The sequence below is a fragment of the Acanthopagrus latus genome, chromosome 11, assembly GCF_904848185.1.
Source record: "Acanthopagrus latus isolate v.2019 chromosome 11, fAcaLat1.1, whole genome shotgun sequence".
In the NCBI taxonomy this organism is placed as follows: domain Eukaryota; kingdom Metazoa; phylum Chordata; class Actinopteri; order Spariformes; family Sparidae; genus Acanthopagrus; species Acanthopagrus latus.
Window position 1 is genome coordinate 10,094,674 of NC_051049.1, and position 16,750 is coordinate 10,111,423.

At 40.2% G+C, this 16,750-nt stretch overlaps 1 protein-coding gene across 1 annotated transcript; it reads left to right on the forward strand.

Moving 5' to 3' along the window:
• Nucleotides 1-9,312: 9,312 nt before the first annotated feature.
• On the forward strand, nt 9,313-15,528 carry LOC119028343 (E3 ubiquitin-protein ligase RNF126-like). Its single transcript, XM_037114205.1, has 9 exons — nt 9,313-9,451; nt 10,825-10,883; nt 11,467-11,527; nt 12,035-12,270; nt 12,742-12,810; nt 12,912-12,981; nt 13,169-13,262; nt 13,823-13,938; nt 14,042-15,528. Exons 1-9 carry the CDS (start codon nt 9,377-9,379, stop codon nt 14,222-14,224), a joined length of 963 nt encoding a protein of 320 aa, XP_036970100.1. The 5' UTR covers nt 9,313-9,376; the 3' UTR covers nt 14,225-15,528.
• The last annotated feature ends 1,222 nt before the right edge of the window (nt 15,529-16,750 follow it).

Sequence of the window (16,750 nt, forward strand, 5' to 3'; positions counted from 1 at the left end):
GAATGAATGTTTCGAAGTGCCGAGGCCCGGGTACTGACTCACTTTCCTGTGTGAAGTACCTCCCTTGTTTTTCAGTCTTTCTGCCTTTCCTCTGAATCCTGCGCTCCACCATGCAGCAGCATCTGGTTCGACTTTAGGGAGATGTTTATATTCCTGTCCAAGTACCCTTTTATTACACTGGGAATGGAATTAGATGTTTTGCTAGCCTGAACTGGGCAAATAACAATGCCACACGAGGCTGTTATGTGTGCCCACACATAAAATGCACAAAAAGAAAATATATCTTTACGGGACAGCTAACCCCAAAATCAAAAATACATACATTTCCTCTTACCTAAAGGGCATCAATCCATATATCCACACATCCATCTAGATTTGAGTGCCTTCTCTCGGATATAATGGAACCACATGACACTTAGCTTGCGGTGCTCAAGTAAAAAACAGCACTATCTCTTTCCAGAAATCATTAGCCGATCACCATAATCCACAGATCTGGGTGAAGATCTTGGTTGGTCCCAAGGATTAACTGGTAATATGAGGGGTCACCAGATCCAATCTTAAGCCTGACAAACTTTTCCAGACTCATCGTGGCTAACCTGATAAATATAAATGTGTTTGATGTGAGAGATATATCCCCAAGCCATGGATGGTGATGGCAAGCCAGGGTAAACAAGTAGTGTGAGCCCAGCATTAGTTAGCTTAGATAGCTAGCATCTCATCCATGAGTAATCAGAGGCCTGAGAATTATCTTGAGTAACCATGTCATGATTTCTGGAAAGAGACGTTGCTGTTTATTTATTCGAACATTGAAAGCTGAGAGCCATCTAGTTGCATTTTATTGGAGAGAAGGGAGGCATGTTGAGGCTTAAACATCTAGATGGCTATAAAGCACCACACGTAATAGAATATGAATTTTTGATTTTAGCGTGAACTGACCCTTTAAATGTTGACTCAGTACTGTGTATGAAGAAATGTTTTCAGCCACACAAGCACTACTGTGCAGATTTAGTCATCAGGTGTGCAGACGTGACCTCAGTGTGGCAAACTGGACCGAGGAAGACCTTCTTTCAACTCACGACAGTTTGATTGTTTATTTCTTCTTCTTTAACACATAGAAACATGTTCTGCATATTAACCAAACTGCCAGACCTAGACCTCATTACATGGAGAATATAATGTTAAAGCCAGTCATTCCCATACCTTTATGAGTGAGCGTGAGTCATCTATAAATTCTTCTGCGACCCACACAATAAACTCACCAAACCAGTGTTTCTCGCCATAGTTTAAAAAGTGGCAGCCCCACAGGAATTTCCAGAGAACACCCAATGAAATGAAGCGTTCACCTCACTCTGCGGTGCATATGTTGAAATGGCTGTGGTCTTCCAGTAAAATACACAACAGAAAAATGAAGTTGAGACAGCACTTTTGATACACGCGTCTGGACAAACCATCCTGATGGATACAAGGCGAAAAAGGAAAAAAAAAAAAAAGAAAAGAAAGAAAAGAAAAGAAAAAAATCCCAGTTGCTGTTGTCGTTATGACTGCGTGATACCTTCTCCCGGAACAACACGTATATCATCACAGCCCTCTGACTGATGTTGGATATGCTGCGCCAGTGTCACACCAGCGGTGGTGACGACAGAACCGCAGCGTAAACATACGAGCCATTTCACAGCTATTCTAATTACACTCAACATGAGACCTCAGGAATCCTCTGCCCACTTTACTCTGTGCTTTGTCCTTTTTTTTTCCCCGACATGTTATGGTCCATGTGTGGCCGGCCAGGGTCGGCCTCTCTGCCACTGAGGCGCAGCTTTGTGGGTGCGTGGGTGTGACTGCTGGCGCTCCTCTCCCCGCTGGAGCTCACCTGTTGTGAGCACGGCATCAGTCACACACATTACATCACGACCTCTGGCCGGGTTGTTTATATCCCTACAAACACATGGGGTTATAATGTGACGCCCACACTGACATTTCAAGGGATGCGTAATCATCCTCCTCTGACATGTCGAGCGTGCTTCTCAACGATGTCCACATGGTATCATTTCCGCCAAGTTGCCTTACTACTTCCAGTAAGTTAACAGCCAACATTTAGATCTGAAAGGATGTTATGATGAGACGAGGCGCTGCGGAGTGTTTTTTGGAGACCACCCACTCTCTGGATCGCGCCACTGGAGTGTAAACAGCTGAGTCCAACATCTGAAACTAATAGATATCAGATCCATCACTCCATCACAATATATCTGCCTCAGACACCATTTCCCACACTTGCTTTGTTTCAGGGCAAGTTTTTTAATTTTTCCACATGTGCCTGAAATTTACCTTCTGACAGCTGATGATAGTACTGACACAACAGCCCATGTTCCAGTCGTACAGTTTATACTGCGGCAGATCATGTTTTATGGATTTTCCGGAAATCTGAGCTCATCTATATTTTACTGGGACATATTCGATGGCCTGTCAGCTAAACTGTCATCGCAGATGAAGACATATTTAACAGTTTTTAGACATGATAAAATGAGAGCAGCATGAATCATCGATTCATACTTTCGGAGCCCCAGGACAGAAAGTTTTGCCAGGCTTGTGATTCATTGGCTTGGAGAAACTTCGAGGCCAAGGCTACTATCAGCACTTTAAGCAACAATTGAAAATCCAGGCAGGTTTACTGCAAATGAGCAGTGCCTGTCAGCATTACATCCCCAACAACAAATCAGCAGAGTTAGGAAGTTGTGCAAATGCTAATTGTCCCCAATTATTCTTGCTGAATTGTTTCACTTCCTCGTCATGACCTCTGGGACGGCTTCTCTTCTGGCTCCTTGTGTGGTCTGGCCCATATGTATGAAGTCTAACAAGAGGACAATGTACTGTGTGGATACATGATACTATAAATCAAGCCTTTGAAAAATATGTTAAATGTAATTAGATTATATGAATTATAATAAACAATAAAGTACTTTCTGGGAACACGTGTTCCTGAGACCATGTCTTCGTACTGACAGGGTCATTGAATTAACTGTGGTTTGAGTTCATGTTGAAATATCGAGCCACATGACCTTAAAAAAAAGTAAATGAAGTGTGATAATTGGCTGCATTTAGCTTCCAAACCTGTCTCAAATTGAGTTCAATTTCGTAATTTGAGGCTTGGAAGATCACCAGGCCATGACCATAATTTCACATCAGCTCTGCAGGTGGCTCTCACACAGAAACAAGCCGAAAATACCTTTTTTTTATAAGCCTTGGCACAGATACCTGTTTGTTTATAATGGAAAACTGGTTGGTTAGCGTGGAAAATTGCTTGAACATTTAATGTGCTGTCATGTGTAACGGTATGCCGCAAAGACGAGAGTGGGAAAGTGGCGCTGGTTTGGATTTCATTCAGTTTGGCCTCGCTCATTATCAACAGCTTCTTTCAGTTAAACATCTACAATGTCCACTAGAGAATAATCTGTTAAGAGATCCTCTGCTGGTTGAAGTAAGACAGTGTACCACAAATGAACTCGGGAGGCTCACATAATATCTATTCCCCCAGATGACAGAACTGCACATTGTGTAAACAGATTGATGGCCAGTTTTAGATTAGAGGAGCGACTTCACTCATGCATTGTGTTATCAGTCCCCAGTGTTGCTTGGTGTTCAGGCTGATGTGACATGCAACTATGTGAGCGCACTTACATGATGTGTATACCGAATGCGTGCAAAACACTCTGACACACTCTCACACACACAGAATGCATGGCAAAAGTAATAAAACTCCATATACTCCTGTAAGGGATTATTCTACAGTCCTCATGCACAGCTTTTTGTAATTGTCTTTTCGTTTGGCACTCAACCGCCTGTCAGGGAATTTCTTGTTGAAGTTACATTTCTGTCTCCTGTGAAGGACTATGGAGGATGGGCTAGTACAACACGTATGCTCTCTTTTGTGTCTTGCTCTTAAGTGTCCAAGGTCATTCTGATATATAAAAAATGATTTCATACAACCAGTGCCTTAGCAACACTTATAGCCTACAGCCGTGCTACCCTGCAAGTTGAGGTACAACGACGTTGTTAACATGCCCACAAAAGCAATGCTAACATACGGATGTTTACCATGCTCATTAGCTTTGTTTAGCCCGTTAGCATAGTAATACCATTTTGTTTTGTTTGTTTTTTTTGTTGTTGTTGTTTTTTTTTACCAGTAATCACGAAGTAGACCCACACCTGAGGTTGATGAGAATGTCATTAGCTGGTGTTTAGTCATAAACCAAAGTATTGGAATATAAAGAAAATTGATGATGGGGCTAAATCAGAAGTTTAACACATGGTAAGTAATTTCTGCTGCTAAGCAAAAACAAATGCCCCAAGTAACGTGGGATCATGGAATTTGTCTTCATTCTTAAACAACCACCGTAGAGCTTATTCACACAGCGGCCATTTTACCTGAATGACGTGTTCAGGATGGATTGTAATGTATTGCTGCTTGTGTTTCAGGTGGCAAGTCGTATAAACATAGATAGTTGTAAAATGACCACACTAGCTGCTATTCAATTGATCAACGACTATAAAGATGATGGATAGTAAGAAATCGGCCATATTTCAACATTGAAACAACACATTTGATGATATTATTAGCATTCAACAACTTCCCAGCTAATATTATGGTTTGATTACGTCGAGTTCCACTTCCAGGTTTAAACAAATGTCTCCAAGTTTTACGTTGATTTCTCTGAATTAATTGACACTTTTCCCAATCATATCGCATCAAAACAGAATTGCACTAAACAGCAGCATTAGCCAGGATGTAGTTGCCAATGCTAATGGTAGCTGTTTTCTAACCTGTATTTTTACCTCAAATATGGTCCGATTTCCCCTCAAATTAAACAGTCAGTTATCTTCACAGTTGCTAATCAATCAGAAAGCAGTGAAAGGATAACAATCTGTCAGACTGACATGATTTGCGCCCTAGAAAAACAGAAGCATGACATTGGAGTTTCCCAACTCGAGTGTGCCGTTAGAGCACAATGGCTGGTGTTTGAATGTGGTCTATTGCTGATGACATTCTACTGCTGTGACTTGAGCAAGAATATTCATGGAAGAGGTGGCGTTTTAAAGGTTTCACGTTATGGTTAATCGCATTCACCGACTTCCTTCATCACCCTCTGAAGTTATAGGGACAGGCAACTAAATGAAAGTTACTGACTTCTCTGGGTTTGAACATTGTTGGAAGCATTTAGGATTGAAAAAAAACACACAACTCCCCAAACTATATAAGAAAGGTTTCGTAATTTTGGACATTTTAATGCTGAAATGTTTGTTTACTTTTAAGAGGTTACCCAGAAGGACATGAACGTCTGTACCAAAATTCACGTCAGTCCATCCAAATAACTATAACTTTCAACGTGGTAGTAGCCCTCGATGAACCCTTACCAGACTGCAAAGTTGGCAGGATTCATCCCTTAGGCACCGTGAATATCTGTGGAAATTGAAGCCATGTAGTGGTCGTTGAGATATTTCAGTCTGGACCAAAGTGGCGGCCCAACTCAACAACTGACAAACCAATATAGTCATCCCTACCATGCTGCTAGCATTAAAAATTGCTTAAAACTACAAGTCACTTTGCCACAAGTAAATACAAGCAGACGTTTACAGACTGAAAACAACAGTATTTCAAACAAAGTGTACTGTGCATGATTAAGACTGATTACTACAATCTCATGAAGCAACGGGTCAGGGAAGCAGATAAAGTCAAACACTGCTGAAACATCTGCGGTGAAGGACCACAAACACTCCACGACAACAAAGGCGGTTGAGCCTAAATAGCTAATTGTACACATCTGTTACTCTAGCAGTATCTGTATTTTGTTAGCTGCCCAGTGATGTAATCCCAAACAGTCATGTACCAATGCAGTACCAAGGGATTTTGTTCTGGAACACAAGCAGAGCAGAAAAACACTGTACAGGACAGAAGGGATACCTGCTGTGATACTAATATGTGTATATACATGTAGAGGACGTGTTAGGTTTATTTTTTTTTAATACAGCTTTGTCCCTTCTTGCTGTTTCTCAAGGAATCGTACAGTGTGTGTGTGTGTGTGTGTGTGTGTGTGTGTGTGTGTGTGTGTGTCTGATGCACAGCTCTTGTGACACATGGCCTCAAACAGATTGTGTCTGGAGAGAGAAAGAGTCTTCGATGGGTGGGACTGAAAACAAGTGACGCATGACTAAGAGGCCCAGGAAGTTCCAGCAGGCGGCTGTTATTGCTGTGTGTGGGTGTGTGTGTGTGTGTCTATGTGTCTGTTTGTGTGTGTGTGTGTGTGTGTGTGTGTGTGTGTGTATGTGTGTGTGTGAGCGTGATTCGGGGGCCCAGAGGGACTGTGTGGGGCAATCCCGGCTGGAGTGTCTGGAAAAACTCTATGGAGTGACAAAAGCAGCAGTGTCCCTTGCAGCATATCTGTCTGCTGCCTTGGCTGCAACGCTTTATTGCATTTAAGAGCGTGATAGAAAAATGAAACTGTAAAAAGGAGGTCGAGAAAGCAACAGTTCTTCTGTTGTTTAAGTCACTGTACATGCATGTACACATGAATACATCTGCAGTCTTACTTAATTACAGCAGCAGGAAGAAAAACAGTTCCACTTCCACCCCTTGCAGTGTTGTACAGCATGTGTTCATGTTTCAGTCATGTCATACTAAGAAAACATGGTATATACTTCCTGAAAAGAAGCGTGTTTCACCTGAACATTTATATATTTTTTGGGTATTCCACATCGAGATTAGTAGCGACCTAGAGCTATGTGCTGTGGAAGGTCCGTCTGTCTGGCAGAGTTGTTTTCTGCAGAGCACATGACCTGTCTCTGACCCAAAGTCACTCACTCCCCAGATTGCATTGCTACAATGAGCACTCGCCTGGGATGGCGGTGACGCACTGGGCACAGAGAGACAATAGCTTACCTCAGCCAGGCAGACATAGCAAACCTCAGTGCTATCAGACCCTCTCTAATCTCAGCCCATGGGACAGCTGTGTCTCTCCTGCTCCCACATGGCCAGATCAGACACAACGCGAACGTAGAGAGAGCACGTTAGTTCAAGTTCAGGTTCTTTTGTTGTCACGTAAACACCAACTACAGCGAATAATATTCTCAGGCTTCCTCCAACCCTGCTTTTATATATACTGTATATATACAAAATATGGATAAAGTGTAACATTACCAAATTTCAATTGTGCAGTTTGTATGAGAACAGATTCGAGACAGATATTTTATACAATCATGGAATGTAACCAAGTAACTTTACTCAAGCACTGTACTGTGTAAATGTACCGGTATGATACTTGAGTAGTTCCATTTTCTGTCACTTTATACCTTCACTCTGCTACAATTTAGAGGCATATGTTGTACTTTTAACTCGCTACATCTATTTGATAGTTTTTAGTTACTTGTCAGATTACATATTGCATTTCAATGATGTATTCATCTACAATCAGATTTAAACAAACAACATATAAAATACACTAATAACTGTATGGTTGATGTTTACTTTTTCCAGAGTAATATTTTAACAAAATATTTTTATTTTTAATCATGTATGACTTTTGGGTATTATTTTTCATCACTGTTAATGATAGAGTTAATAGACAGCTGATAAACAGGTACTAAAATAAACATACTGTAAATACTGTGATGGTACAGGTAAAAGTAACCAGGTAAACAAGTGGAATTTGTACCAGTACATTAAATGTAGTACGAGCTGTAAAAAGTAGATTAACTGCAGTGTGAGTAAAGTGTCATAATAAGACCAAACTTAAAACAATCTTACTTTCAGTCATCAAATGTATGTTCTGCGTGTCATGTTGGGAAATTAGGCCATTGCGGAACTGAAGTATTGCAGTTGTTCTGCTGTCAAAAGAACATGGCCTCATCTCTTATCTCTGCATAATACTGAGACTGAGAAACCGAGTGTGTCATGGCTGATATGGATTTGTGGCTGAATTTCATTCAGAACACTGCGGGAGCGGGTTCCATCCAGGGCTACTCTCCTCAAGAGTATAAAACGGAACATTTGTAAATAAAAATCAGGCCAGACGGCTTGAGAGATGTGATTGGCTGATGGGCAGTCGCATGGGAACTCCTACTTACTCTCAACATGTGGTGCCAAGCACAAAAGAGATACTCCAGACTTGACTTGTGACATGTTTATCGCTGTCAGTCCGCACTCATGGTAATCCCATTATGGATATTATGAAAAAGATATTGGGGAAATTTTAATTTACAATTCCCAAAATGTAAACAGACCTGAAAACAAAATAAAATCAATCATTTTCCCCTCCAGGTCTTACGTAACTAAATGATCTCCGAGACCTTCACTGCTATCTCAGGGATGCCAGATAGCTGACAGTATCTTGTTCACAAGAATGGAGACAATGTCTTTCCCATGTGAGAGGCTACTTATTTATAGCTTTATGTCTCAGATTTGACAATTGACCAAATGATTCCAGCAACTGCTATCAAATAATCAAGGACAGCATACAAATCCACCTTAGATGAGATGAGTGTTTGCTGAAAAACAGATGCTGCACAACTTTTGAACACGTAAAATATGCCTCTTGGGCTCCAGAGGTGGTTGACGGGAATCCAACGGAAAAGTAACATGTGTCAAAATAAATCCAGTGGATTGCCAGATTGCAAAAACACATCTCAGGTTTTAATGTGAACAGGGAGATCAGGGGTCCCTGAACCTGCAGGAATAAGACTCTGAGTTCAGTGGAGACACAGCGTGGTGATACATGATACAGATTTGTCCGGGGTATTACATTAATCAGTCTTCCATTCTTTACTTCTCTGGGGCTTTTACATTGACATGTGTGCATAACCTGGTTTTCCCAACATTCAACCTGACTCAAGGTCTCACCAGTCCCAGAGGAAACCTAACAAGAGTGTGTTGAGTCCTCAGTCCCTGGCCACAATGTGAAATACAGGAACAGCCTTCAGCACTTCATACACAAAAGCACCACCATGTGGCTGTTTTTTATAAGACACATCATTGTTACTGGCTTTAAAATTCAGATAAGTTAATAACACAAACCTTTAACATCTTTCTTATCCCTCATGTTTACCCAGTTAATTAATTTACCATTTTAAAATGTCACATTGATCTCACTATGTAATTCTAGGATAGCTATGTATCATATATGCAGTAATGTTCCACTTCTTAAGAACAAATGTTCTTATAAGCAAGGTAGACATTACTTTTATTCGTAAAACACAGTTTAATTCATGTAAATATATATAATGCAGCGCAGTTATGCGAATCACATGGACGTCGTATATTCCAGCAGGTTAGAATTGACCTTTCCGGTGCTCCGTACTCCTTCCCCCCTCTCTACCTGTTTAGTGACTAAAGATGGCGGAAGCTCCTCCATGGCCCAGCCGGTTCTTCTGTCACAGATGCTCGGCAGAGATTAGTCCTCGGCTTCCCGTGAGTACCATAGACGGAAAGTGATTAAGGAGACATTTGGGCAAATGAGAAACACTGTGCTGTTGTTGTCACTGTGGTATAAACGTTTGTAGCTGCGGGGCCAGCAGTTAGCATGCTAACAGTATTAGCTGGCTTGCTAAGTGGGGGGGCTAGCGTTTATCTTGCTAACGCTCCCCTGTGTTAGTTAGTTTGTTATCTGAGTAGCGCATCGGCCAGCATACACACAAGACCTGCCTATAGAATAGTTCTGCTTTTCTTGCAAACATTGTAGCAACGTTTGCTGGGATTATATTTTGATTACTTTGGTTATTACGAGGCATATTAGCATAAACGTTAGCTGTGTTGACTGGGAATAACGGTGCGTGCCATCTGTAACAATGTGATCTCATCTAATGAGTGCGTTCCGATGTTTCTTTTCTTATCCCAGAGTTTCTCACGCTCGTCTTCCTCAAGACTATGTGCATTGCTATACTGTCCGTCATTTATGTGAATGATTCAGCGACAACAATGCCACTGCGTCCTTTGCTTGTTTTCCCATTCAGCAAGGCACACAAGTGTCATGTCTGTCCTAGGCTAGAATGATCTGTCATAGAGCTGCAAATGTGCCCCTCACAATGTAACACATCAGCCATAGGTTTCTGTGGGTTGCTGGTAATGACCCGTGGTCCCATTAACACCTCATACCGATGTGTAAGTGCTGTTTGATTGTGTAGAGTAGCATGTGTATTAGTTCAAATAGGATCTTTTATTTTGGTATTTCGACCTTAGAAATACAGCAGAGTGGCATTTTGTTTCTCTCAGGATCAGGCTGTATAAACTAAGTATATATAAAATAAAACACAAGTATTTGTACAGCTACATATATGTTGTAAATATTACATAAGTTTGCAACGTCTATGTGTTAATATTTATTAAGGAGTGTTTTGAAAGTGAGGTTGCTGTGCTGTGCCCTGAGGATGTAGCTGTTTCTCATGGTGTCAACAACCTGAGGGCTTGTCCTTGACAAAAAGATCTGGTTGATCCTCCCAACTTTCTGCAGTACTGGCTGAAGTGGCTTGAAGGTCACAGTTTACAAATCAGATAGTGACACAGCTGGTCAGGGCAGGTTCAGCTGCCTGTTTTTGTTGGGGTTGGATCCAAGATTAGTCACAAGAAAAGTATTATCGTCATCTGTCTTCCTTATCTAAATGGCCAGCTGTCAGTGGAGTGTGACATATTGGATGTGCTGTTTACACTTTTCACACACTGACACATGTCTGGGGCTTGTGAAGTGTATACAAGTGATTAATCTGAATGTCAGTGACTGTCTGCAAAACAGTTTCAGCTGTATATTATGAGTTGTGTTGGTTTTAACTATTTTTGTTTGTTTACAGGAGTACACATGTCCAAGATGTGATTCAGGGTTTATTGAGGAACTGCTGGAGGAGAGAAGGTGTGTGTATATTAAATATGGCTTTTCTAATCAAGGCATCATTTTCTCACTGACATACAGTAGGTGACATAAAGGATGAAGCCCTACAGCAACACCGATAATTGTTCATTTTGCAACAAATTAAATCAGCATGATCTTGTCTTCACTAAACAATCATTTATCACATGAATGATTGTAATCAGATTTCCATGTGAAGACTTTAAACATTAACTTTTAATGTATTTCTCAAATGAACAATTTAGATTGTATGTGTTATGAAACGTTTTGCTTTTTGTTCCATCATTAATTCATTTTTGGCGCTGCTTGACTATGATTGCATGGATTTTTATGTTTTTTTTGTGGGTGGGGAGCTTTGTATTGCTGTCCTTGATCCTCTTTTTTGAACTATTCTCACTGCATTACAAGGTGCTACAGTTAAAGTTTGGACAACGATAGCTACATTTCACATTTGAAACATTGGACGGGCAAGGATAAGAGGAAGAAATTCCACACAGAAAAACATGATATCATAACTGTTAAGAATGATTGAAACTATGATGCATAGTCGAGACATAACTTTCTCAACTGTTTGTCCCCTGTTTAGTGCTGACAATGGCTCCGTGTCTACCATCTCCAGTGGGCCTCCAAACGTGCAACCATTTGAGGTGTCTAACCTTTTCTACACAACCTCTCTCTGTCCTAACACTGCATAACATTGTCTGAAATTCCTAAAATAGATTTACATTTTGCTAATGTACTGGTGGACATGACTGAAGTCATGCTGGAGTTTCCATTTCTGCTTTTGAGGCCGACCACAGTCTTGCCCTTTATTAGTGACATTCAGTTGAATGATGGTGCTGTTTTAATTTTTTGCCAAAGATTAGAGACAGTCTTGGCTTAATACGTAGTTTATGTCAGTGTTCTGGGAAGACTTTTTACTGAAATACACTGGGGCTTGGACAATACTGTTAGCTCAGTAAATGGGGAAACTTCTGTATGTCAGCCTACATTTATATTTGGCTGAAATTTGATCTGTCAACTAATGTCTCAGTGCCTCGGGTGTCTTGTATTGACCATAAAAGGCTATGGTATGTAGAGGAATCCCTAACCCGAGCTGGTTTCTACTATCAAGATTACAGAACAAGTTTTTTTGTGTGTGTTTATCCTGCCAGAATCCAGACCAGCACTTGTTCACATTCCCCTCCGGCTATGGTCAGTTTGCTCTTGGTGTCTTCGATGACCGCTTTGACTTCGGGGCGGGGCTGGGAACTGAGGACAACAGGGATGCTGAAAACAGGAGGGAAAGGGAAAACGCATCACGGCAACGATATGGTGCCAGGCAACCAAGAAGTCGTCATGGTTCAAGACGACAAGCAGGGAGGCATGAGGGAGTTCCTACTTTAGAGGGGTAAGGAGCACAGTGTTTAGCCTGGCCTGTTGGAATCAAGTTAATAGCGGCACATTTAAACACCTTCTTCACTGCTCAAGGGCCAGCCAACACAGGAAGTTGCACTGTGCTGCCCTGGCAACTGCCGTTTTTTTTTAGAATGGTGAAGAAGATGTTGGTTTCATGTGAGTCAGACGGAGCTAGCAACATGTTGGCTATTTGGCAATTTTTTACTCTGGATAACCCCACCAGTAGAATGGCGACCTCTAGTCTTGATTTGTTCTTTTTTGGTTATGACAGATAATACGGGAATGTTGCATGGCAACCATTCTCTGCAAGGTTTTACCTGAGCCAGGCCATACAACAATGATAGCAGTCAATCACATCCATGCAGGGTTATAGGAAAAAAATATATTGGAACATCTCTACTGGAAACTAGTTTGGTTTCTACCTCAATATGTCTGTATAATAGTGGTGTGTTCTCTTTTGTAGAATTATTCAACAGCTAGTGAATGGAATAATTGCACCCACTGCAATGCCAAATATTGGTGTTGGACCCTGGTAAGTCAGTACAGAGCTATCTTTAACTACTATTCAAGCTGTATTTAAAGCTAATTTTCAACAAAAGTGTCTCCTAACTGTTGTACTGTTTGTTTTTAAAGGGGTGTTCTACATTCAAATCCTATGGATTATGCCTGGGGAGCTAATGGACTAGATGCAATTATAACTCAGGTAATTTCAAGAAATCATTTAAATGTTTTAAACTGATTACTGTACCTACTTATAAAGATTTGTTCTTTCAATTTTATATTTTTCATTAACCATTTAAGACATGTCATGAAATGAGTAGTGATATGCATAAAACATGTATTTCATCCAATTTCATTTTTTAAAAACAATCTTTTTGTCTCTTTTCTAGTTATTAAACCAGTTTGAGAACACAGGCCCTCCGCCTGCTGATAGGGATAAAATAAAAACTCTTCCTACAGTACAAGTTACAGAAGAGCATGTCGGTGAGTTAAAACATAATGATGTTGGTGTAATTTACTGTTTTATGACTGGATTCCTTTTTTGAAAATGTTAGACTTTAATATTGGCACATTTGGATGGTGGTTTCATTTTCGTTACAACAGATGATGGTTACAGGCTGTGATAAAATTGCAGTCTAGTTTTAATGTGAGTGCTATTTTTCCAGCAAAGCGGACTTCTCAGTGTTTCATTTGAATCCTCATACCAGAATGTTGACTCAAAGGCACAATTCTGTTGAATACAGAAAAAAAAGTCTGTCTGGCCCATTTTTACAACTTGGAGCACTACATGCAGAAAGTCTTAAGTATTATTGAAAGTATCATCTAAAAATTGGTCAGTGGCATCCATTTCATATTTTGCATCAGAAATGCTCAATCTTTATCTGTTGTTTTTTTTTATAAGTATCCTAGTTGCACTGGTTGTACAGCTGTCACTAAGGAAAAGTTCAAGCAAGCCAGACCAGTAGCATCTTAAGCACCTCTTAAATGAATGACTTGACTCATCATAATTATCTCTTTTTTTGACATGACTTCTTGTCTTTCAGCTTCAGGACTGGAATGCCCAGTGTGTAAAGAAGATTACAGTGTCGGAGAAAATGTTAGACAGCTTCCATGCAATCACATGTTCCACAATGATTGCATAGTCCCTTGGCTGGAACAGGTATTAGATATTAGCTATATTACACTTGTCCCACTTAAATATTCCCCATTTGCTATCTCAAACATTTTCATGACCATCACAATTTTTCTCTCTTTTCCTTCAGCATGACACTTGTCCAGTGTGCAGGAAAAGCTTAAGTGGACAGAACACTGCAACAAACCCTCCAGAACTATCAGGGATGAACTTTACCTCCTCCTCCTCCTCTTCCTCCTCCTCCTCTTCATCTTCCTCTACCCCTCAGTCCTCAAGTTCGACCAGCAATGAGAACTCCACTGATAACTCATAGAGAATGATTTGTCCTTATCACCCGATGGGGCTGTTTATAGCTCCTGGGCTGCTGTACTTCAGAGCGGTGACCTCCAGTCTCTCCCTGCTCTGGGGCAGAGACCTGAGTGCATCTCACCAGGAGCACTTGAGCCTGATTCAGGGGTAAGTGATACGTGAGGTATTACTGTCCGTCCTGTTGCTCCCACCTTCATCAGGAATCTGAACAAAGGAAGGGGCAGGGGCCTGGAATGCAGCTTCAGTCAGGGAGGATGTGGAGTAAAACTACAAAAGACTCGATCCGCCTAAAACCACCTCATACTGGAAGAGTACACAAAGGAATCCAAAGGTAGAAGACTCGGGACAACAACACAGTTCCTGTTTTTGTTTTGTTTTAATCACCGGACTTGTATGACTTAAAATGATCCACTTTTGCCGATGGAGCAAAAGGAAATGTACAGTTTATTCCTTTTTATAAGTAGCATTCATATCTCGCAGATAGAGTGACCCAAAGTGCACTGTAGTGCGCTGTTGTAAGTGTGCACTTGAGTTTCTTAATGGTTTGAAAGGATATTACATTTGATTCAATAGCTCTCAAAGCAAAATTACAGAAGTTTGTAAAATGATTTTATCGTCAAGATCCACTTGAAGTTTTAAGATTACCTGACAACACACAGGTACCGTTGTTTGCACTTGAGATGATGTGTCAAATTGCAGTAATTTTGTGCTGTTTGGATAATGATGTGGGTAACTATTGCTAAATCCCACACACATAGGTTTATTATTTTGGCTGCAAGCCCACAGTTTGGATCTGCTTTTCACATATAACACTCAGAAACATTACAGTGCATTTTAACCTAAAGGTAAATGAGATATTTTCTAAAGTTTCCAGTTGACGAACTATTGATTTGCAGTATGATTGTGTCCAAAAAATATGAACTGATGTGAAAATAAAGATGTATGAGTGCTACCACTCAAAATCCATGTAAAGCATTCTCAGCGTGTGTACATATAATATTCTTTGAAGGTCTAATCATGAACAACTGGACTTAACTACAGACAAATGTATTTTATTTGTATGTGAACAACCACTGAGGCAGAGTCTGTTTTCTTTGCTGCGCTCAGTGTGGTGCTGTGGTTAGACACTAGATGGAATGCAGTAACACAAGCAGGACATTTTCAACATTTTTGTCATTGGTAGAGCAAATGAGCTGAAAGTCACTTGTTTTCCCCTAAAACAAAATAAATAAAATGGTAGAGTGGTAAACATTTTTTGCAAACAGGAAAGTTCTCAGCTGTGCTGGCCTGTGTTTCACTCCGTCTGAATTATTTGTCTGTTCAGTGAAGTCTTGTGGCCTCAACCAGGGACAATAACATCATTAGAGAGCAGTACTGGAAGCGATTTCAATACATAATATGGTCTTTTGAGATTGTTTTGTGCTTTCAAAGTAAAGCCTGATAGTAAATAGGGTCATATTGGGCCTAAATCTTTCAACAGGATGCTTGCCTGTTAAATTTTATCAATAAGCCAATAAATTTTGCTTCCTTTTATTGTTTAGCCGCATGGGTGTATTTCCTCTACATTGTAGCTCTCTTTCCCCCTGGGGGCTTAGTTTAAAGGCCTTTAATCTGAAGGGATTGTTGTTGTGGACAAAACATAGGCTTGTCCATGAGTTGACTGTACAATAGGCATATGGAATGTTGTGTGAAATTGCTCAGTCACAGTTGTAATTTATAGTTAACTTTGTGGTTAATGAGGCACATATTTCTGCCTTAGTATGTACCTTGAAATATGATGAACAGTTTGGATATTAACTTACTTGAGATTCAATAACAAGAGATACCATTTTAGCTTGTAATGTTGTGAATACTTTAAGTGGTGGCTAGCTTTATCCAGTATTGGATTTAATGTGGATTTAAATTTTTTTGAAAACAAAAAAATCTTGATACAAAACAAGAACATTGAAATGGTTTAGATTTTTTTTTTTTTTTGCTTGTTTTGTATAATGCATTTACTTATCCTTCTTTAAGTTTAATATGAAATGAATTCCTCTTAACTTCAACAGGATTAATATCAGACCACTGATGGACTTTGACATTTCCTTTTTTTAGTTTCCTTTCCATCCTCAAGTCTTGATTTGACATCCATCTCCACAGCAAGATTCGAGGCATAACTACACTTTTAAAACTGATATCTGAATTGTGTCATCTGTCCAGGTGCCTTTCTGCAAAGTCATTTTGACTCAGTGTTCTGAGTACAATGTCTGATTACTGCTGAATGAAACCTTTCCAAGTGGACTACCTGATCAAGAAAGGATCATATTTGCTGTTTTTGTCTGTGTTCTGTAGATGAATCTTAAACTCTTGTGAGCTTGTGGTTTAGCCTCATATAGTCACTGAATGCATCATTTTTGGCAATATTTTCACTCCCAACTTACACTGACATCTGAGTGATTTCTCCTAGAAACACTATATGGAGATGGCTGGCATGCATGCTTAGTCCTATGAATTTGCAGTACTGCATATGGTTCTAAAATTAATTGCACTA